This window comes from Diadema setosum, chromosome 19, assembly GCF_964275005.1.
Source record: "Diadema setosum chromosome 19, eeDiaSeto1, whole genome shotgun sequence".
Classification (NCBI taxonomy): domain Eukaryota; kingdom Metazoa; phylum Echinodermata; class Echinoidea; order Diadematoida; family Diadematidae; genus Diadema; species Diadema setosum.
In genome coordinates, this window is record NC_092703.1 from 11,853,953 (window position 1) to 11,876,840 (window position 22,888).

Genomic DNA, 22,888 nt, shown 5'->3' on the forward strand with positions numbered 1-22,888 from the left:
TCTAATTATCTCGTAAAAAGTTAAAAACTGAATCCCTCATCTCAACGAAAACTTTCCATCCCTTTAAAATGGTTTAAAAAATCATGCAACTGAAACAATGTACTATACTTTATGGCTTGTAACTCTTTATTTCTTCACTTGTATACGTTTAATTATGTATTACCTTTGGAAACAAAGTAATTGAATTGATGTGATATAATGGAAATGCTTAAATAATACTTTTTTTTTTCTTTTGCTTTACCGTATTAAAACACTTGAAACAAATCGTGATAAATAGAAATAGCACCAAATAACAGCAATGTGTTTTCTGGGACTGGATGGGTTAATGCATAGCTTCCAATGCATAATCGTTGTGTACCAGCAACTGGGAGAGAAAAAAAAAAATAAGCACCATAGGGTGAATCAGCCTGCTGGATATATAACGGTCCAAAGGTTGAAGAGGAATAATGTAGCACCCATTCCGAAGGCATATCCTGTCCACGTGCTTAATTGTTCCATCAAGATTTCATATCACCTTCGAAACTCATACGCCCCCGCGTCTGGTCTTCCTGCACACCGTTCTTTTGCATGATCATGGTTGGAATGCCCTCCATAATACGAACAAACTCCTCCGAGTCCTTGAGGCGGAGTTGGGTGTAGAGATCCATACATACACGCTTGTATCGTTCCGACAGTGGTTTGTGGATGACACTCAAATGTCACCGCGCGTGATTCAAGAGTGACCACCTGCTCCATGAATAAATCTTGGCACATCCTGCTATGTTGCCAGTTAACGTCATACACCTCAGTCAATGGATATATGTATGTATTCATATACATTTTTTTTTTTCTTTCCATCCGTCGTTCGTTCAGCTCCGAATTCACTAAACTGAAAGGAATAAGGAACGAGAGAATCGAGAAGTTTCAGCTCAGGGAGGAAACCCCGGAGGAAGTGAAAAATTGACTTTCGAATATTTGCAAAAATATTTCTTTTGAGTTCGTTGGAAAGTGCGCACACATGGCACAAACACACACACACACACACACACACACACACACTCAGAAACAACCACACAAATAATTGAATCAATATTTGACAAATGCAAAAGTATTGTTATCACTATCATTTTAACTTAAAGATTCTTAATGGAGAAAAAAAGACAGAATATTATAAGTCGTGTAATTTTAGTCGCTGCGGAGTCCCCTCGGAATTTCAAAATAACATTATGTTGTCATGTGAGAACTGGAAATCATTCAATATTCCATATAATTGTTCACATGATTACTTTTTAAAGCATCATGACCAACGTTATCATTAATTTCAAATTTGTTCTCAAACAAAATACACATTCAAGCTGATCAACACTGGGTGAATGTTTGTTTCTTTAATCTGAAAAGTGACATGGGGTAAGAAGTGATTACATGTAGGGATTCATTTCCGGCTTCGTCTAGGCACCACCAAACACGCTAATAACACGTAGATTGTTTTACTTTATTTACGTGCTGCGTTGAGTTTCGTTAAATGTAACCATTCCTTTCTTTATACACTCCTTTACTTTTACCTTTACCAAAATGGTTCGTGTTGTTTACCTAATAAGCATCATTTGGGCATTCATAATAGAGTTATTCTAACAATGGGGAGGTTCTAACTGCAGCGTGGATACGGAAAACAAAAGTTAAATGTTTGAGCTTAGAATTTTAAACGCTGAGGGTTTCAAGAGAAAAGTAAGCGGGCAGCATTATAAAAACAATGTAGTAAGGCAGCTGAATTATGCGTGAGAACGTTGTATGCAGGAGCAAACCATTCAAGACTATTTTTTTTTTCCTGCCGACGTCAGTCTTGAATTTTCAGTTTCTAAACTGAAAGTACCCTGTTTACAGAAGATTGAATAACTAACAAATCAAACTGAACAAATAGATAGATAAATACAAATATAAATAAATATGAGGAAAATGATAATAATGAATAAAATACGCACGTAAAGAGAATGTTTCCGCATTGCTTGAACGTCATAAACAAAGGAAGATTTCTTCTTAAGGTTTTATAATTTTACATGTTCGTTTATTCTCGTGATTTCTGCATTAATTATTTTGTTTATTGACTCTTACGTACCTGGTAAGATATCCCTGCCGCTCCTGCCACTGGGTTTATCATCTCCAGCACTCGTCCGATGAATCACGGGGATCCCAGCCCCACAAGCCCCGCGAGTACCGGCCGTGAGGTGTCCCGACGTGTCGTAGTTTGTAGTCGGTCGTCGACCTGCACTCGGTAGTCTGATGTCAGCTCGACCTCCCTGTTTGATTTGATTTGATTTGATTTATTTATTCTCTGTATGGCATTATTTACAATTCTTTTATTATGGATATAATCAAACATAATTATATACAAATATGATACTCATTATAGCTAGTTTCTACAATTTCAACAATTTCCCCTACATTATTATACATCAGTCCGTGCCAAAATTACAGTACATGTGCACTCTAAAAAATAAAGGTTCAAATTTGCACCCTATTTGTCCCTATAGCAGCATCCTGGGGTGCACAATTGCACCTTTATTATGCAAGTAGAAAATTAAATCTTGTAATATTTATATTCCTACCTACAAAGATGCAGACATATCCATCAGAGTGTAAGTTTGATCTTACGAGTAAAACCTTGGTACTCGTGCTCCAAATTTTCAATTCACAATGTATTAATGTTTATGGTGCATGTTTGCACCATTGATTAGCACAAAACTGAGGGTGCAAATTTTACTGACACGTACAGAAATATAAAATATAAACATTGAGGCATGGGTACTAATTTGAGGTTTATGTCATTGTAAGCATTTATACACGGTTGAATATATGTGTAAATATAAATGCACGGCAAGCAATCAAACATTCATCATAAAAGACAAATAAGAAAAAAAAAATGGTTTATTAGACGTGAATGATTTGCATGATTATTGTCATGGCTTGACAGGCACAACCAGCAATCTTGTATGCTCATCACGGACGCTTTGATTTTTTTTTTACCATTGCCTTCATTAATTTGATATCTAAAGTGGTTTTTGTAACACCGTTATCAAGAGCTCGCCGTGCAACATTTCATATATGTTTTTGTTATTTTATGATACGACTTTTAAAACACGACTGCTTTTTTTTTCGTTATTATGTGAAATCCTTCACCGAAATTAACTAAACTTTCAAACGTTCAACTTTATTTTAATTTCCATTAAATACACAGGGAAAATTATATACAATGCATTAACAGAACATATTTGTAATACTTTCACAAACGTAAATTAACAAACTACATGTGATAATGAGTAACAATTTTTAAAGGTATATACATATGCATAGTACAAGGATGGGAATGGAAATGAATGGTCCAAATAAAAGGCCAAGCTTGTACGATGTGGGACCCTCAGAAATACATAAGAGACCAAATAATGACTACATGAAACTTCAAACAAGTACATGAAACAGAATCAAAGAAACCATTGTCAACTGACATAAAATCAATGAGGAAGGAACGGGAAAAAAAGGAAGAAGGAGAAAAAGGGGGAAAAGAAAACAAATGAAACTACACCACGCGCCATCGTGGACACAAGCAAAGTGGATTCCATATATACTAGTAATAAGAAGCACTCTGGATTGATATTACGAAAAATTGGGTACATACACTGGTAAGAAGGCAAAGAGCGGACATATGAAAAGGAGAGAATAAACACAATGATATACGATTGAATAACAGTAACATCTGAGGAGGACTTATGTTTGACAGATTATTTTACTCTAATAGTAAAAAAATAATTTATAAGTAATTGATCAATGCATATAAAAGATGATGACTTAATTGAGATAATGAAACAAACCTAATTCGCTTGTATATTATAAGATTTCAATAAAAAATAATTTCAATTTATTCTTGAAAAAAATTCAAAGTTCTTGCTATTACTATATTTATTACTTAGGAAGTGAGTTCCAGTACTTTGGCCCATCGTAGAGGAAGGTATTCTGAGCCAGCAGAGTTCTTAGAAGGGGCAAAATGGAATTCATTCGATCGCCTTGTTTAATAATTGTTAACGGATTGGTTTCTTGGAAATATTATTTCAAATATATTTGGAAGATTATTTTTTATCATGATTATACATAAATTGTCCTAAGCTAGTATAGGCTACCTACAGTATTTCAATTCTGAAAACGTCTGTGCATTATCTACGAAATATTTCGACAATAATATTTTCCCCAATACCATTTAAGTATTCAACTGTCGATAGTCACTCCATGTAATGGAATATGCCTTCTTTCTCTCTCTCTCTCTCTCTCTCTCACACACACACGCACACACACACACACACACACGTCGCCGACAAGTGACGATAACTCCCGTGTGTGTTTAGCTGTTAAAAGTGTGTCCAAGGTGTTTGGCGGTACCGAGTTGCATATTATACAGTATCCCTTCAGCTGTGTAAAAAGTGAATGTATGCATTGCAAAAAGCACATGGCCATTCACCCCGAGCTCTCAATTTCCGCTATCAACAGCACAACACATTGCCCTCCCCGGGGCTATAGTTCTTCCACAGAAAATTTACAGCTGGGACTCCGAAAGCTCCTTACGACTGATGGATACGTTCACTCCATCAAATTGTGCGCACGCATGATTGAAGGGCATTTTGCAACAATTAATTTCTGAAGCGGCGAACGGCAAAGCTCACAACATGGCTCGGCTCCGCGCTAAAGCTCCCTGGCTTACTCAAGGGAAATTCTTATCAGTGTGTCGTCTGGTCTGTGGAAAGAAATACGGCGCGGGATAATATTAACGCGCGCTGCGCCTTCTGTAGTCACCTCCTTTAACTCGCTGTACGACACAGGAGTTATACTCAATCAACATGGAGTCTGTATCATGCTCATGTGCCTAAATGTGAATCGAAGGTGGGTAACGGACATGAGCACTACCAGAGGTTCACAGAATTGTATTTTTGTGAGTCACGGCGCATCACAATCACGAAATGTTCATTGTTACACATAATGATTTTCCTTTGAAGAGGTATCACTCTCCCGTGATATCTGTCCCCCCCCCCTCTCTCTCTCTCTCTCTCTCTCTTCGTTGCCAAGCAAATTAGAAATGATCATCTTGAGCTATAAAAAAATGATGTATAAGCAACCAAACCTCGCTCAAGTTTCCATTAATGGCCGCAGGGAGGTACTTAAGTGTGAAACACTGCGTGTTCTCATTTTCTCTTTCTCTTTCGCTCTCTATCTCAATTAATAGTTTAAAAAAAAACCCCAACTTTTATTATCTCCAAAAATTGCTTGACATATGCACTCTCGTGTTCGGTCGTTCAGCCAAAAACGTTGAAAGACAGAACAGGTGACTTTCCATTTATTTTTCAGAGAGTGATGTTGTTTATTATGTTTGTCTGTTATAGGCTTCATATTTACGTGAGAGGGGCAGTAGCCATCAGATGCACGCGTCATGTAACTTAAAGGGGCTGTGTACTGGTGACGTGAAGTTTCAGGTTTATAACTTTTTTTTTGTGTGTGAGATAATGACAAACCTCTTATGAAATATGAAAGCGCGTGAACTTTCAAGAAGGATTCAACGTTTATTTGATGAAAATTGACCTTGAAATGACGGAGAAATCCAAACAAGCGATCCTCAAGAAATTGACAGGCCACGACTTTTAGTAGGATCTCTTTGGTTTTCCTTGTTTTTAGATATCTTAGTCATTCAAAAACCGATTTTCATCAAATAAACTTTTGATTCCCTTTAGAATTGTATGCTCTTATACATTTCACAGAGTGGTTTCTAAATATCTCGCAAAACGTTACAAGCTGTATCCTCACCTCAATCAGTACTATACAGTCCCTTTAATACTTAGAAATAATGATGTTTTCCACAATGCAAGCTGAACCACACGAGTCAAACTCCAGCAAGAGTGAGTGTAATTGTGAATAATTCAATTTCAACAATTTTAAGAAAGTTAGGGTTATTTTCAAAGCTTATATCATATATATATATATATATATATATATATATATATAATATTAATATTTATATATATATATATATATATATATATATACACCGTTTCGATGAAATACTGGTTAATTAAAAGAACACTTGGTTTTGCACTTTATGAATGCCGAGAGATTGTACTTCATGAAGTATCTATTTATTATTTGGCGTGTTTTGAGTCATGCGGGGTTTTAAATGATCCTTGCATCATTTCATGTAGTCGTTAGTTCACATTAAAGTGACACATCCTCTCATGAAAATATACGAGATAAAACGGTATATGTTATTCAAATTTAATTTCGGAATTGATTGCCTGTGTGAGTTGTAATGTAATTTTTGTATAATAGAGTAGGAAGACCTATGTTCTGCAAAAAAATGAAAAAATAAAAAAATAAAAAAAGAAGGTGATTCAGCAGGTATGATTTGCATAAAGAATATCATAAAAAGAAAAAAGTTTGTGTGTGTGTGTGTGTGTGTGTGTGTGTGGTAAGAATTCGGGGGGGGGGGGGTGGGAATTTGGATGATCATATTGGAAGCTCTTTCCCAGCGCTTACTGCAATCCCATCCGGCATTATTTCATGAAGTTTCGGCGCGCGGCATTGTTTCTTTTGGACCCTTTAAATAGACAGTATGTTAGACATGCATCGTCACGACTAATGTGGCTCATAATCACACTTGGGGGGTAATTGTCAATAGCAGTATCGACATTGTGGTTGTCAGCAGATCCAAAAGTCTAAACAGTATGCAATAACATAATTGAGGAAATGAGGCAACATGAATAAACATGTCAATCTTATGTGTGCATATTAGGTATATAAAGCCTTTTGACTGTTTGGTGCATTATTGCAAGATTGCTGTAATTGATCACTATACCTCCACCTTCCTTGATGGAGGTAACGCAAATTCCAAACATATTGATAATCAACCCATTCTTTTTTTTTTTTCATTCAAAGGTAGGGAATCCCATTTGCATGAAGAGTTGTATAAATACAGTGGTATGTTGAAGAGAGTATCATTTTAGAAACTCCCATAAAGTATTGAAAGTGGAAGGTAACATTTAGTACATTTTTATTGACCGTTAGATTTTGAATTGAATTTTTTTCGGGGCTCACCGTAAATTCCAGTACATTACTAGGCTACCTTTGCAGATCCATGCACTGCATGTGTGTCCATCATGTATATTTTGTGAAGAAAGTTCATCAAAACTTACAAACATTTCTATATACATTCTTGCCACACACTCTATATGTTATTATATCAGCTCTTATACTTTTAGATTTGTGTTTATAGATAAAAAAATACAGAAGACTGCAACAAAAAGGCTTAAGTGTGGCTGACACACAGAACTACTGAGTAGTTGAGTTTTGTGCATTATTCAAATTGTAGATAACTGTTGACTTCCAAACTTCTCAGCAGTGGCCGAAACAAGTCCCCTGAGGTTCATATTTAATGTTTCGCTGCATTTTGGGAGGTCTGTAAAAGGTATCCCCTACCTTTAAATGTCATGATAATTATCTGTGACGTTAAAAACAGGACGGGCATGTCCTCTTACATAGATGTAAATGTGTAATTATATACCGAAAATAGTTGTGTGTTTGTGTGTGTGTGTGTGTGAGTTTGGCGAGAGAGGAAAAAAAAAACATTACTTATAATAAAGTACACTTTCATATGCAAGCGCATTTCCTCTATGGAATAATCGTATTGTTTCATTCATGAATTCCTTACAATCTCGATGTAATGTAACATTCGAAATACAACACAAAACAAATGTTTAAAAAGATGAGTTTGAGAGGATATCCTATAAGGGGAATGCCTTTAGCTGTCAGGACGAAACCTAGTAGGCCTATTCGAAAGTTTGCACACTCTGGTCCTCATTAGTCATCAGTCACACCAACATTTTAAGATCCAATGTCCGCTGATGATGGTGAAGATATTGATGATGGATGCATTGGAGGGGCATATACCATCTGCTTACCTCCATTACGCACCAAGGAGGTTCCCCGGCTGCTCCCTCGCTATACCACTTACGAAAGGAAAACCAAGGTGAGGTCATTTACATACCAAATGATGCCCGAATATAGACAATGCTATGTGATGGAGGGACTCGTCCTCAAGTTTGGATCGGAACCGCGGGAGCGAGGCATACTGGTAGCAATCCGCCTCTGTGTGATTACTGTTTAACCTTCACGACAGAAGAGTCGAGCAGCTAGCGAAAGGCTACCACGTGGTGTCTTTTGAAGATACCATTTATCAATATACAGACCAACCTATCACTGTTTTCAAGAACCGTTTCATTCTCGCAGAAACATGGCAATTGCACAAACATTGGGATAACATGCAAGGCTGTCGATATTATATGATTTGTCTTTGGTTGTTCTGATAATTTTCTCAACAACATGTACATAAACAACACTGTCGATGGCAAACAAATTGGTGCCGTGAATGAACATCGTTAGTGTGAAATAATTCATGATTTAGAATTTATGATTGGTAAAATGTAATACTAAATGGATCACAACAAATCTAATGCATCACCATGAACAAAAAAAAAAAAATGAGAAAACGTATCACTGTAATGCACTTTGGCTACTATGTGGAAAATGCATGTCACCATATGATAAGTATGTGGTTAACCACATACTATTAGTCTGAAAATTCATACAATGACAACTCTATAAACACACCATGCCCACATACTGCAGCATATGACATACTGTGACCATTATGTGGTAATCTCATTTGCATTATTGTCTTAATACAATTATTTCTGAATCCTTTTTTCTTCACTGCTAGTTATCTATAATTTTGAGGTCCATGCACTTCCGCACTTAGCACGATGCAATTTGCACAATTTTAGGCTTAAAGGAGACCTCCGGATGATTTTCAGATTTTTACATTTGAACAACTATAAATTAGGACAGAGGACAGAGGTTCAGAATTTATAATTGGGATGAAGAATAAGAATATTTTCAAAATTTAGAACAAATTGCAATGAACAAGGATGATGACATGGCAGAGTCACCATAAGAATGCATGAGTTGGGTCTCAAGGAAACAGAACAAAAGAAGAAGGCATGCATACATTATACACAGGTGAACTCGCAAGTAAGCAGTATTGTAATGGAACTACACTGCTACATTTCTGAAATATGTGAGCGTCCTATATCATCATCCTTGTTCAGTGTAATTTGTTTAACGTTTTTCAAAGTACAATGTATTGTTTCTCTGCTAAACAACCACAATAGATTCCATGAATCTATATATGGAGTTGTCGATTTATGTACTACATGATGTGAAATTATGAAAATCGTCTGGAATGCCCCTTTAACACTCCCACTCTTTGTCGTTTCTTTTTTCCACTACCACTTCCTCAGGCCACTATCATTTCAAGCACACGCTTACGGTATGTGGCCTGATGCATTTTCCACCTTATAAACATTCCCTTTTATATGGCGTTGTTTATCATCGTTGATAATAGATTTGTAAGTTATGTTTTCACTGTATATTCTTTCTTCCGTAATGTTGAAAAATATTATTGATGATATTATTTTGTATTGAAAATGTTTTACAAAATATCATTCATGATGTTTTTTTGAATCGAAATGATGACAAGAGACCCGGGGGTCTCGCGCTCACGTGAGTATCGCAAGTTCACCTTCCATTCATTCTTGCAGACTCTTACTTGAGAACATTGGAAACTTGGGGCGGGGGCAGCTTCGAGAGCTGGGGGCATGGTGTCCATTTACATATTCCATCACTCTGGTAAAAATACCTGCCAAGTACATTGTACTTTATAGAAGGTTAGACTATGCAGTTTGGAAAAAAATACTTAAAGCTCTGTCACTTCTGATTCTAGAGAAGAATATTATTGAATATTCCTTAATTTAGGAGGTTTGGGCCCCCTGGGGCCCCTCAAGGAGAGCATGTGCCCATTCAAACACTTTGAGATCCTACCCCTCTAGGATTTTTCCCTCTTCTTTCTTTCTTTCTTTCTTTCTTTTTTCTGTAAAATTTTAGGTACTAGTTTGTACCCTTGCTGTATACATGTATTTTTCTTATCGTTTTTTTTTGTACTTAAGATTTAGAAATAAATGGTAATTTGTAGTGTTAAAATTGTATTAATTGCATATATGTTTGAATGTGATATTTTTCTTTGTACCTATGGTTATGGCATTATTCTGTTTATATTAATGTATAATTTTTGTATATCTGTGTAATTCGACTTCAACTTCAACTTCAACTTTATTTTTTCATTGCCATTAAATAAACAGGGAACATTTCATACAATGCATTAACAGAACATATTTGTAACAATTTCAAAAACGTACATGTGATCACGAGTAACAACATAAATTCATTTTCTAAGGTATATACATCTGCATAATGCAAGGATTGGGATGGAAATGGAGGGTACCACTATTTAAAAAAGCAAAGCTTGTAGGGTATGGGCCCGCGGAAAATACATAAGAGAACAAATAATGACTTAATGAAACTACAGACATTATATGAAACAAAATCAAAGAACAAATGCCAACTGACATGAAATCAACTTAGGAAGGAAAAAAAGGAAAAAGAAGAAAAAAGACTTTTAGTCGTTTTTTAGTCCTGATAAAAGTCGCCCACTCAGATTTTTTTTTTTAATAAAGACCTTTTAATAAATTTGATCAATCAATGCTACTTTCCATGCAAGTTTGGTGAAAATCCATGTTTCTTTCATATTAATGTGACTAACAAAAGACATGGCGAGGGAACATGCAAGTTATGCTGAGTCGAGGGGAAGGTGCATTCCAATGTCTTTTGTTAAACATTTCAGTAATTTAGCAATGATTGACAAATGAGGTAATCTCAAGAATATTGATTGGTTTGGAAGGATTTTTTGTGGGCGTTCCCAAGTAATCTGAAGAAAAATAGAAGAAAAATCGTTAAAAATATATGGAACGTTTCTAGATATTCGTTTCACCGCAAAATTGATGTTGAGGGTATCATAAATCAACACAAATCAACATGCATTTGGATTTCAGGGCCCCTTTAAAGATTGATGATATGTGACTCCCTCATTTCATATCTTATGATTTCTAACCTCCACGTTACGTTCATTATACACCATTAGAATGCACGTCTGTTCTTTATAATGTGTGTTATACGTAGACTATGTATGTGTGCCTGAGTGTATGTGCGTGTGTTTGTGACGCAATGAGAAGTAATAGTGTAATAACATCCGAGATGACAGAGCTTAATTGCTGCATAGAGGGCGGGTAATAAACTCAGCCATTACTGATTGTTTCGCCTGCGTAGTTTATTAGGCATGAGAGATTCGAAAAAGACATTTACAGGTATGTTCAAAAAATGTTCCCAATAACATCTTTGATTAAAAAAGTAGAAAATCATGAAGAATATTTCCCTTATCATATGAAATGGTTTGCATTGATTTTGTATAAGCCAGAAAAGGAAGGAAATGTTGGCACAGACGTTTGCGTTTAGATCGATCCGTCACAATGCGAAAGCTGAGCCGCGGGCCGAGCCGACTTCTACATTTTGTAACAAAAATCAACAAAACTTGTTGTGTTGCTGATGATAATCACAACTTCCTGCCTTTCGACGTATAGTTTCAGCAGATGTTAAATAGTTCAGCTGCGCGGCGGAGTTCAGTAGTTGATGATATGTTATATATACTGATATACCTAGCACTTTTTCAAGAGAATACATGCACTCTCTGGCCTTTACTTCTGCGTGTGTTTAGTCCCCCCCCCCCCCCCTCCCGGCTCTAAAAATCTACCACAATGATGGTATCCACTATGATTAAGAAAACAAACAAACAAAAAACGTCAAGTTATGCTTCACTTGCACTACAACAATGCGGTCAAGAGACATCTCGCTTATTTGTGGTTTATGTTAGTATCATTATTTTTTTATGCTGTCATGAATCACGAGATAGTAAAGCAATGTTTAAAGACACTTTATAAGACGGAATATTAAACTGGAAATGAATACACATTATTGAGTGTACACATCTCATATATATATATATATATATATATATATATATATATATATATATGATTAGGATATTTGACTAAAAGTTAATGTATTATATACCATAATTATGAAAGATAACTTAATTGGCTTTCAACCGGGAAGGCCAATAAAAAGGGAAACTTTACGCATGAATGAACACCTTCGTTTTTCTCTTCCAAGGCACAAAAATAAAAATTGCAAAAATTGAACAAGTTATACTTCATTTTGTAAGTGCTCTTCCATGTAATATGAAGAATAAGATATGAAATTAACATCCCCCTCAAAAAACAAATAAACATGAATTAGTATGCACAAGTAACACTGTTATCTGCGTAATATTTTTGAAGGCCGAAAAATCAATAAAGGCTAAATATAATAGAAGAACATGAAGAATCTTCAATCAAAACCAAATTCATATGAAATCAAATCAAATCAAATGAAAGAGAAAAAGCTATGTTTACAAAAACGGTACAAATTTTAACTAATTTTTTCAAATTAGGAAAATTTTGAATAATATTTGGTTCTTCGACTTTTCTCATGAATTCTTAAATTACTAAATTGAATAAATGAAATGAAGATATTCTGTTCATTTAATAATCTTTATGCCTTTATTTCCTGTGTCGTTTGAAGCTTGAGTTGACAGAAAATTCTTATTTCCCCTTTAATTTCCCCCATTAGTTTCGTTTGATTTCATTTGAGGTCAGTTATAAAGAGGCAAAGAGATTCCATTAATGTTTCTTATTGTGCTAAATTCGTCTTTAGTTATCATTGTTATCTTGAAGGGCATATGCAAATGAAAGACAACATGTCAACTTTTGCAATTTTGACTTCTGTGCCTTGGAGGACAAAAACGAATGTGTTCACACATGCGTAAAGTTTTCATTAATATTGACCTACTAGGTTGATAGCCAATTCATTGTATACAATACATTGATTTTCATCACAATCTTGTATGAAAAATATAAACTCAAAAAACATGTTTACTTTCTTCTTTTTTTTCCTGAGTGTATATACATACATACAGTACATACAAACATATACATAATTGTATATTTGTATTTATGTGAAAATATTGTATATGGTGCATAAATAATGAAAATAATATTGTGTGTATATTCGTTTATTATAATGTATATGCATGATGTCCTGAAAGAGAAAAGGCAATAGAGAGAGAGAGAGAGAGAGAGGGAGAACAAGTACGTAGTATTTCCCTTTAATTGGTTCCATCACCTGCATGATATCTCATTGAAAAATTGGAAGTCTTTGGCAGATTTACTATAAACAGAACATGAAGCACCAGACCTTAATTGCTGAATATTAGTTCCAACCGAAATCATCAACTTAAAGGGACTGTACAGTACTGGTTGAGGTGAGGATTCAGCTTGTAATGTTTTGCGAAATATTCAGAAATCACTCTATGGTATGTTAAAGAGCATACAATTCAAAGGGGAATCAAAAGTTTCTTTCATGAAAATCGGTTTTGATCGGTTTTGAAATGACTTAGATATCTAAAAACAGGATAAAACAAAGAGATCCAAAGAAAAGTCGTGGCCTGTTTTATTTTATTAGGTTCTCAGATATTTCAAGGCCAATTGTCATCAAATAAACGTTGAATCCTTTTTGGTTTCTCATTATCTCACACACACACACACACAAAACATGCTATAAAACTGAATCCTTACCTCAACCAGTACTGTACAGTCCGTTTGAGGTGAGCTGGAATAACGTCCTCCCAACTGTCTGGAATAGGTTATTCATCAGCAAGCGACTAACAAACTGGCCAGACTGACAAGCTGGCTGGCAGGTCAAAGGAGTTGTTATGCTTTGTTTTGTTTAAACTTCTCTCAGTTCTTATGTCGAAGTGAACTGACCTGTTGATGCTTTCTACTGTCAGACTTAAATTATGATATTGAATTAAGAAAAAAGGATTAAAAACCAGACATTCGACTTCATGATAATAATTATGAACTCATGACACCTATTTCCTTATTGACCTCATCATTTATTTCACTCGCTCTCTACAAAACTCTGTCTGCTATGTACATCTTTCTACATTATGTTTACATATCTGCACATCACCTCTCTATCTATCTATCTATCTATCTATCTATCTATCTATATCTATCTATATCTATCTATATCTATCTATCTATCTGTCTATCTATCTATCTATCTATCTATCTATCTATCTATCTGTCTTCACCCTCGTCATTGTCCACACACGCACCATTTTCAGTTGCCGAGCGCATCATGTCCCCCCCCCCCCCCCCCCTTCTCGCCACGTCCTGACTGCAGCGTGTGGATAATGGCGCCCACGGAAGCAGCCTACGTAAGCATGGCGGCCAACGAGTCATACTGACTGAATGACACACGGGTCAAGGTTTGTATAAGCGCCCGGGGACCCTGGGAATATCATTAGCCGTTATTATTATACAATATGTCACCAACCACGCAAGTGCTCTCTGCAAACCGCGAGTTTTGTAAAGAGGTATTCTCACACTAGTATCACTCTTTACTGTCTGTCTTCATTGACGTGCAGGCCCCCGGGACTTCGCAAAGGGAGATGATGGCAAATTGCATTTGCTCCTTAAGTAATCTACACAAGAAGAGCCCTCTGTTTATTGATATAGCTCTCATTATACGTACAAAGGGTCCATAGTTACATTTTAATCCAAGTATAAACATAACCACGGGCACATATATCGTAATATTCAATTAATTTTTTTTCTTCAATTCGATTCATTATACATATACGTAATTTCATTGCATTGAAGTCACTCTGTCACGAAAAAAAAAAAAAAATCTTTTAGCCATCGTTATGGCTACATTTTCATTATTGCCATAACATAGGCCTATACATAAGAAGTACTGAATAACATAGCAGTATTATGTTATAAAATACAGAATTTTGATTGAGCCTAAAAGACAATACATTGCAAACAACTATTCGCTGATATGGCTGCATTTTCATTATTGTGGTGTAAATGTCATAACATAGGCCTACATAAGAAATACTGAATTACATACCATATCATGTTATACAATACATAATTTTGAGTGAGCCTAAAATACAATACATTCTAAAATCTATTCTACACGATGCATCATGCAAAAATGTTATACCATGAGCTTCACCAATTAATGTAACGACAATACATGCATACACGAATCTTTACATGATGAAAAGTATGCACACAAAAACGTTGCAGATGATTCACCAAATCCGATAATGCATGGCAAAAAATAACATTCTGGTCTTTTGACAAAGCTATCATTCAAATTACATTGACATTTCGGTACAAGTCATTACAAGCAACATATATTTGGAATAAGATTTGCTTTCAAACCGGATGTGTGCCTTCCGACTTATTGTGACAATTACTCTAATAATCCTTTGCTTTTGCATTCGCCTTCTCTGCTATTCAAAAGCAAGTTCATCCGTGATTACAAAGTTATGCATCGAACTTTGCAAAAACAGAAATTACTATTATTTAACACAAGTTTACTCCAATGCACCTCACTCAATTATTCATTTCCACACAATGTACATGCATATTACAAACAGCATACGGTCAATGTAACGTCATGATATACGAAGACTGAACATGAACACGAATGGGCTGCAGTGATAAAAAGCGAACTTGTGAGATGCAAAACGTAACTACGATACATATACTGTACAATTACAAAGGAAGTGGAGATAAAGCAAATCAAACGATACAGAAATAAACTGATAATCATATGATTGATAACTTGAGGCGCGTACAGACACACTGGCGTAGAGCAAATGAAAAAAAAATATATATATACTGGTTTAACACTCTAAAATTTTGGACAGTTCATTATTCATACTAAAGATTAATTTTAAGTCTTTGCGATTACGAGAACCATAGTGAATGAAGATTTCGTCTGCATACCATAACATTTTACAATGGCGTTTGAAACATCATTAATGAAAATCCCTGAAAAAATAATAAACAGATGTCCCTTACAGAACGTTGCCTGATCACAAACAGTGGCTCACATTGACATACTACGAAACAGGTGACAATACAGTTTAATTTCTACAGAAACAAAATAGATAGTGAAATTCTGGCCACTTTTCATTCATCCAAAACATGATTTGCAATAATGATATATTGATTAAACTTATTTCCAAAGCTGAACAAAATATCTTTAACAGGAATTGACGACAATGCGTGATATCTTTCTAAAACCATAGAACCTTGTTGTTTTATCGCTTCATATAATTGTACCAGGGAAACACCTTAAACGTCCTCATAGCAGACACTTGCTGAAATTATATCCATGTGGCATTTCGAATCTCGTCAAGTACAAAATGACAAACATATGATTCAACTAAACATTCGGCTTTACTTTACTGACGCAATAGCAAATAATTTACTTTGATATCATATCCACAATCCCTTTTATAGGACTATAGGATTTTGTATGCATCTACCATGGAGAAAGTCACACGCCACTTCAGCGTTGGATTCTGCGAGGATCTCTGACCAGTGCGCAATTTAGTCCGGAAGTGTGCTACAAAAGTAAAATTGAATTTTCACTTCGGTATTTGTCATCTGTATTTCTATTGAACATACGAACGATGACAGTCACAAAAATCTAACAACACATAAAACAAAAAGATACACAAAATTGTACAGGGGAGACAAATTACCAGTTGGACAAAACAACAACGACGAAATCAAACGGAAAAAAAAGTTAGTGTGCCATAGATCTAAATGTCACACGTAAAATACTAAGGCTCAAGTGTCATTATTCAAAAGGTCTGCTTCTATCGATCTATTTCTTTTTTAAACAGCAAAGAGGTCAAATGTCATGAGACACATTGCATCCCCCGGAAACTCTTGAATAATATGTCGAGTTACACAAGATTAATTCAATCTCTCCTTAATAATATCTTTGCCATTTCAACCCTCTTGCATACCTCCTTAAGCTTCTATCACGCGGCCTTCATCGCAATAGAATATATCAAAATAGCACTGACAGTTCATTTGGTCATTGATAATATAACGTCCATACTAATTTGTTCCCCCCCACCCCCCGTTTATAATGTGTTTATCACGTATGTATGTATGTATGTATGTGTATGTGTGTATGTGCGTGTGTGTGTGTGTGTGTGCGTTGAGGGAGTGGACTGGATCTTGTCAAAGCGTCACAAAGGAAGAAAAACCTCTTAAAAGTGTATAAACCTTCCCAAAACTATTCATGACAGATGGATGAGAGTAGGTATTAAGCAACGTGTAACAAATCTTTGTCACTTCAATCTCGCATCTTGAGATATACTAGGTTTGCGGTGTTGTGATGAAAAGCAGCATAAGGCTATCAGCTTAAACAAATTTCTCTGTCCATCATCTCCGAGAAGGAGACCAAGATATGTTTGAACCAGTGCGATCAAAACGTCATAATCACCTGTATAGGAGCTAGTGGAGTGAAAAATTAGTTGTAAGGATAAGCTTGCAGTCACTTACCCGCTGGTTGAGATTCCGTTCCGTGAGCATGAATAACTTTTTGCTGATGTCGCTGCCGATAAGGTTGTCGAAGACCTGTTTGAGGTACGGTTCGGTGTCGAGGAAGTCCTGCAGCTGGTCTCTATGCCACGTGATGTACCGACAGTAAGTGGTGGCGGTCAGGGTTACCTGTTTCAGACACACGCAAAAAAAAAAAAAGAAAAGAGAAAGTTTCCTGCTCATCAGAGAAATTTTGATCATGATATGTAGCATGCGTATATAGTTGGCTGGTTATAGATCTGAAGTAGGATGTTTCTTCTGATCGACAATTCTGAATTCACGAGATTTGACGAGACCATTAAAAAAAATGAAATACGTTGATATACAAATGGGACAAAGTTAGTGAAAATGACAGCAACATAGTAGAACCTACTTGTGGGCTAAATTGCAGACATATATAAGAATATGAAAAGAAATAAAAAAAAACAGTAATATGACTACGTTACAGTTACCTAAAGTATATAGCTAAATAATTATCTAGAATTTTCTCAGCAAAAAAAAAGTTTAAATAAATAAACATAAAATTTAGAACATATTTTTCATAGAAGATTTTGATAAAAATCATTGTGTCATATAGCATAAAGGGTTTTTCACGCAAAAGTGAACACACTCTTTTTTCCTTCAGTGCTCAATAATAAAAAATGTAGAAATTGACGTTTCGCCATTCATATGCTAATGCCCTTCATGATAGTAATGATAACAAAATAATTCAACACAATGAGAGAAATGAATGCAATATCAAATACAAGTTTTCGTTACCTTGTATCTCTTTATATACTCAATCAAAAACAAAGTAGGAAGCTAAAGGGGGGAAATAAAAATTGTCAGATAACTCAAACTTCAAATGACATATGGAATTAGCCGCAAAGGTGATAAAACGGAAGAACGTCTTTGTTTAATTACTTTAATTTATGAATTAAAGAATTAATGAGACAAATTTAAGAATCAAATATTTTGAATTTTCTAAATTCGAAATAACATTTTAAATTTCTACCTTTTCTTCTAATACTGCATGTTCTCTAATGTCATTTTAATTTTGATTTGACTGAAGATTCTTCATTTTCTTCCATTATTAAGGACGGAACACAGAATTTTAGGATGTCTTAACACGATATAAAGTGATATAAGATGATGAAGTAAAAAAAAATAGACATTTTCATTCATACCATTCTTGTGTGGGGGGGGGGGGGAAACCATCACAAATATGATCACCGCTTTGAATTCAGGAGAATGAAACCCAAAATACGTGTTGATTGAGTGAATGGAGCCTTATTAGCAGAATACATCAGTTTGAGGAAAAAGGGATAATCCGTTCAAGAGTTATAAATTTTTTAAATTTTAGTGATGAGACCGCTGGGATCAGAAAACTGTACAACGGATTATGTCATCTGTTATGGACTACACCATTGAAGAAAATATAGAGAAAATTTGTTTCACTTTGATCTCAGAACACAAGCAGGGGGAATAATATATCCCTTGACATAATGTTATGTCAGTAACACGTCTAGGGAATGTGTAGGCCTACTTTTCATATTATGACATGATATCTTGTGGAATTTTCTGTATAGTATTTTCTTTATATAATTTTATATTATTTCTTAAACTTTCACTTATGTGTTCTACTAATATTGCTGCATTCACTCAATCCATATGTATATTTGTTGTTTGTTTAATCATGAATTTATTCAAGTTCAAGGCAGTGTCAGAATAAGAAGTATACAAAAAACCAGGTCCACCGTTTCATTCAAAACGAATGGCAGGTTAAGACACGTATAATATAGTATTTTCTTTATATAATTCTATAATTATTTCTTAAACTTTCACTTATGTGTTCTACTAATATTGCTGCATTCACTCAATCCATATGTATATTTGTTGTTTGTTTAATCATGAATTTATTCAAGTTCAAGGCAGTGTCAGAATAAGAAGTATACAAAAAACCAGGTCCACCGTTTCATTCAAAACGAATGGCAGGTTAAGACACGTACATGGGTACAAAAAAAAAAAAAAAAAAGGGTGCACGTCACGAGACCAACACCCACGAGTCATACAGCTCAGGAGTCATACAGCCCATTAGTTCGACACTAAGCTAACAAGGCCCGCGAGACCGACACATTAAGCCCCGTGTTATATCTGTCGAACTCGTGGGCTGTTTTTACCTATTGCTGAACTCATGGGCTTTATATGCCTATAATAGCGTCGAACTCATGGGCTGTATGACTCGTGGGTTGTATGACTCATGGGCCCGTTTTCAATGTCGAACTCGTGGGCTGTATGACTCGTGGGTGTCAGTCTTGTGGGATGACCCCCAAAAACTATTGAAGTTTACATTACCGCAACACAAATGCCATTTAATACCTGAAAGACCTCTGTACCCTCCGTCTTCTCGTAGGAGTCCCACTCCGGCGAGTCTAGGAACTGTCTTTCCATTATGTGATGCAGAAACTCGCCTTCACAGAACACCTTCACCCTATATCGAGATAATCATGATTATGGTTGGTGAATTTCTATAACCAACAGGCGTAGCCATCTTTTATCTGTTCAGCGCGTAAAACGAAATTCTCAGATGATATATCTATAATATTATACTTATGTAATTATGATTTTTGTGGATGAGGTACTCTTTGACTATACAATCCCGTTGTTTAATTTAAGAGTTTCATTTTTGAATAAATGTTGCTAGTTTCTCTGTCTTCATATCTTGACACGAAATTATATGGGAGTCGAGTATTAACATGCGGAGATATTATGCACTTATCCTTTTATCTAATTTTGCATGCATACACACACACAAAAAAAAAAAAAAACACTGATTAGATAAGAGGATTGAAATTCAGTTTAAGTATTATCTGCTGCTTGTATGTCAGAGGACGTTAAGTTGTTTCAATCAACCATTCCTTTTGGCACTATAACGTGTTTCGAAGTCACATCACTTCTGTGGATGAAACTTATATCCAAAGAATGACATTGAATGACAAACACATATCTCCAGAGTTTCAAGAACAATGTCATATGGAGCGTTGTATGTTAATAAAATATCTATATATATATATATATATAGAGAGAGAGAGAGAGAGAAAGAGAGAGAGAGAAAGAAAGAAAAGAAGTGAGAATGCACAACCCGCTAGCTTAATTCAGCGAGTAATCTTTATCATTCAAATTTTTCTACTGGAAATTGTTATTGGTAAACTTAAAATATACCAATATTGATTTTAGTGTTTTTTTATTTTCTTTAACGGGAGGATGTAATTTTATTAATGAATTTATTCTAGACATACATATTATAATCTCTATAGCAATTTGCTTATTGAACATGAAATGAATCTTATAAGAAATGTGCTGAATAAAACTGTCGATTAGGAAATATGAACCATTTCTTATTCTCAGCTCTCCTAACACTTACTTTCCGAATAAAAGTATGGACAGTCGGGTGCACTGAGTTTTACCCTCTTCCGAGTAATGTTCCCCGATCTTCAGGGATGTAATCTTACTGTAGTAGCAGAGTCTCTTGAACACGTGGCGTGGCACTTTAAAAGGTTTGAACACCTTTTCATACAGGTCGCGCTCCTCTCGGGTCAAGTTCACGGGTCTCATGGTGACAGCGAGGTACACCGTGTGGAAGAGATTTAAAGCGGCAAAGGCGAGGCACCAGCCGAATATGTCGTGAGCACAGATATACACCCAGGCCCAGGCGGCCATCACGGCGAAGCCGACGACAAGCAGCGAGTGGGTTAGCAGCATAGCGGCGCCGCTGGTCGACGGCGCGGCGAAGGCGAGAAGGAGGACGAGCGACGCTAGCTGGAAGACAACACCCTGGGCAGGCTCCCATGGCGGACACGACGAGGAGCTTGAACTAGGGGCCGACGATGAGGAAATTGTATTCATCAGTTGCGTGGCGGTGATCAGCCCGTCGGTTACCAGCGTCGGACCAGCCGTCGTCTGACCAGGAAGGCTTGTGGCCATGTCTGCCGCCCGCTACTTACGACAAATGTGGGATGAATATTTCCTCTGACCGTTCTTAGCTCTCAGTCCCAGCAGGTTCCATGTATAATCACTGATTTCTGCATGTTAAGACAAAAAGGCATCAAATCTTTGATAATTATCTTAAATTTGTGATTCTAGTTAGCTGCAAAATACGACAAAGAAGAAAGAGTGTTAAAAACCTGGAGCGGTGTTTGGACGCATTCAGTGGAGAGTATGCCGTGATTACCGGAAGTGACGTTACCAGGTAATAAAAAAAAAAATGGAAATTTAGATCACGTGACTTGGCCATGAATTGGTAATGAGGCTTCCTAGAAAGAGAACAATGATTTAAGAGCCAACAGTGTGATTACATGGGCTCATATTGATGTCAGTAAGAAAAAAAAAACTGTTGTACTTATCTCCCGGTAATTCGGACTGGCTTCTGAATTAATGATTCATTCATGGTTGTGATTGCTATTAAGTGTGTTTGTTTTGTTGTTTGTTTGTTTGTTTGTTTTTGACAATGTGTGTGTTATTCGCAATAAATTCAATAGCGCAAGTACCTTGCAGTACTGGAACAATAATTGTAGCACGTCATGAAAGAATGATGTTAATATTCATAATATTGATGTAGGAACTACCAGGTGAATGAGAGTACATTTTCATTATTCAATATTCAATTTGTCCCATCATTGTCATTATCATTAAACTGGTGCACTTATTAATTTCATTGGTTTGGTATTAACCATTGATTCTCATGAATGAAAACATGCCTAGAGGGAGTAATAGGGGCGGGGGGGGGGGCGCTTCAATCACAGTGCTTGTTCAGAACATCTGTCCATATATGCGCCGCCATTTTTCATCAGTATAATCTGTAGCCTAGGAAACATTATACCGTGTGTTCCGTTATGAGCAGACTGATTCGGTTCTAGTTGAGCAGATGCAGACTATATGGAGTTGTTTCACGTGCTAATTTCTTGTAAACGTGCACTCTGCCGCTTCTCTTCATTATTAGGGCTAAAGAAGCGAAACAAATCATAATTCTGACACCTAGGTTACTATTAATTTGATATACTGTTATCGATTTTCTCTTTACTATTTTGTTCATCCATGCGTCTTAAAGGTCAGTACACTTCAAAATTATGTACAACTGTAAGTGTAGAGCCTACTTGTAAGATTGATACAGCGCCTATTCCAACCCCGTTGTATGCTGTTAATGTCTGTCTGTCGAAACGAATTAGAGCATCAAATAAAATGTACACCCTGCAGGGTAATATAGCTGACGGTCGATATATCTCATACGTAATATTTTTTTTTTTCTCAAGACGGGGGCAGGGGAGCTAGGTAGAGCCATAGTGTAAATAATGTAGATAGCTGTGCGCTGGTGG

At 35.9% G+C, this 22,888-nt stretch overlaps 1 protein-coding gene across 1 annotated transcript; it reads right to left on the bottom strand.

Moving 5' to 3' along the window:
- Positions 1-1,364: 1,364 nt before the first annotated feature.
- Positions 1,365-21,500, bottom strand: LOC140242272 (popeye domain-containing protein 3-like). The gene is made up of 5 exons (XM_072322017.1): positions 20,941-21,500; positions 19,896-20,007; positions 17,499-17,666; positions 2,093-2,273; positions 1,365-1,369 (listed from the first exon to the last, which is right to left on the bottom strand). The coding sequence occupies exons 1-5, from the start codon at positions 21,498-21,500 to the stop codon at positions 1,365-1,367; spliced, it is 1,026 nt and encodes a 341-aa protein (XP_072178118.1).
- Positions 21,501-22,888: the final 1,388 nt, after the last annotated feature.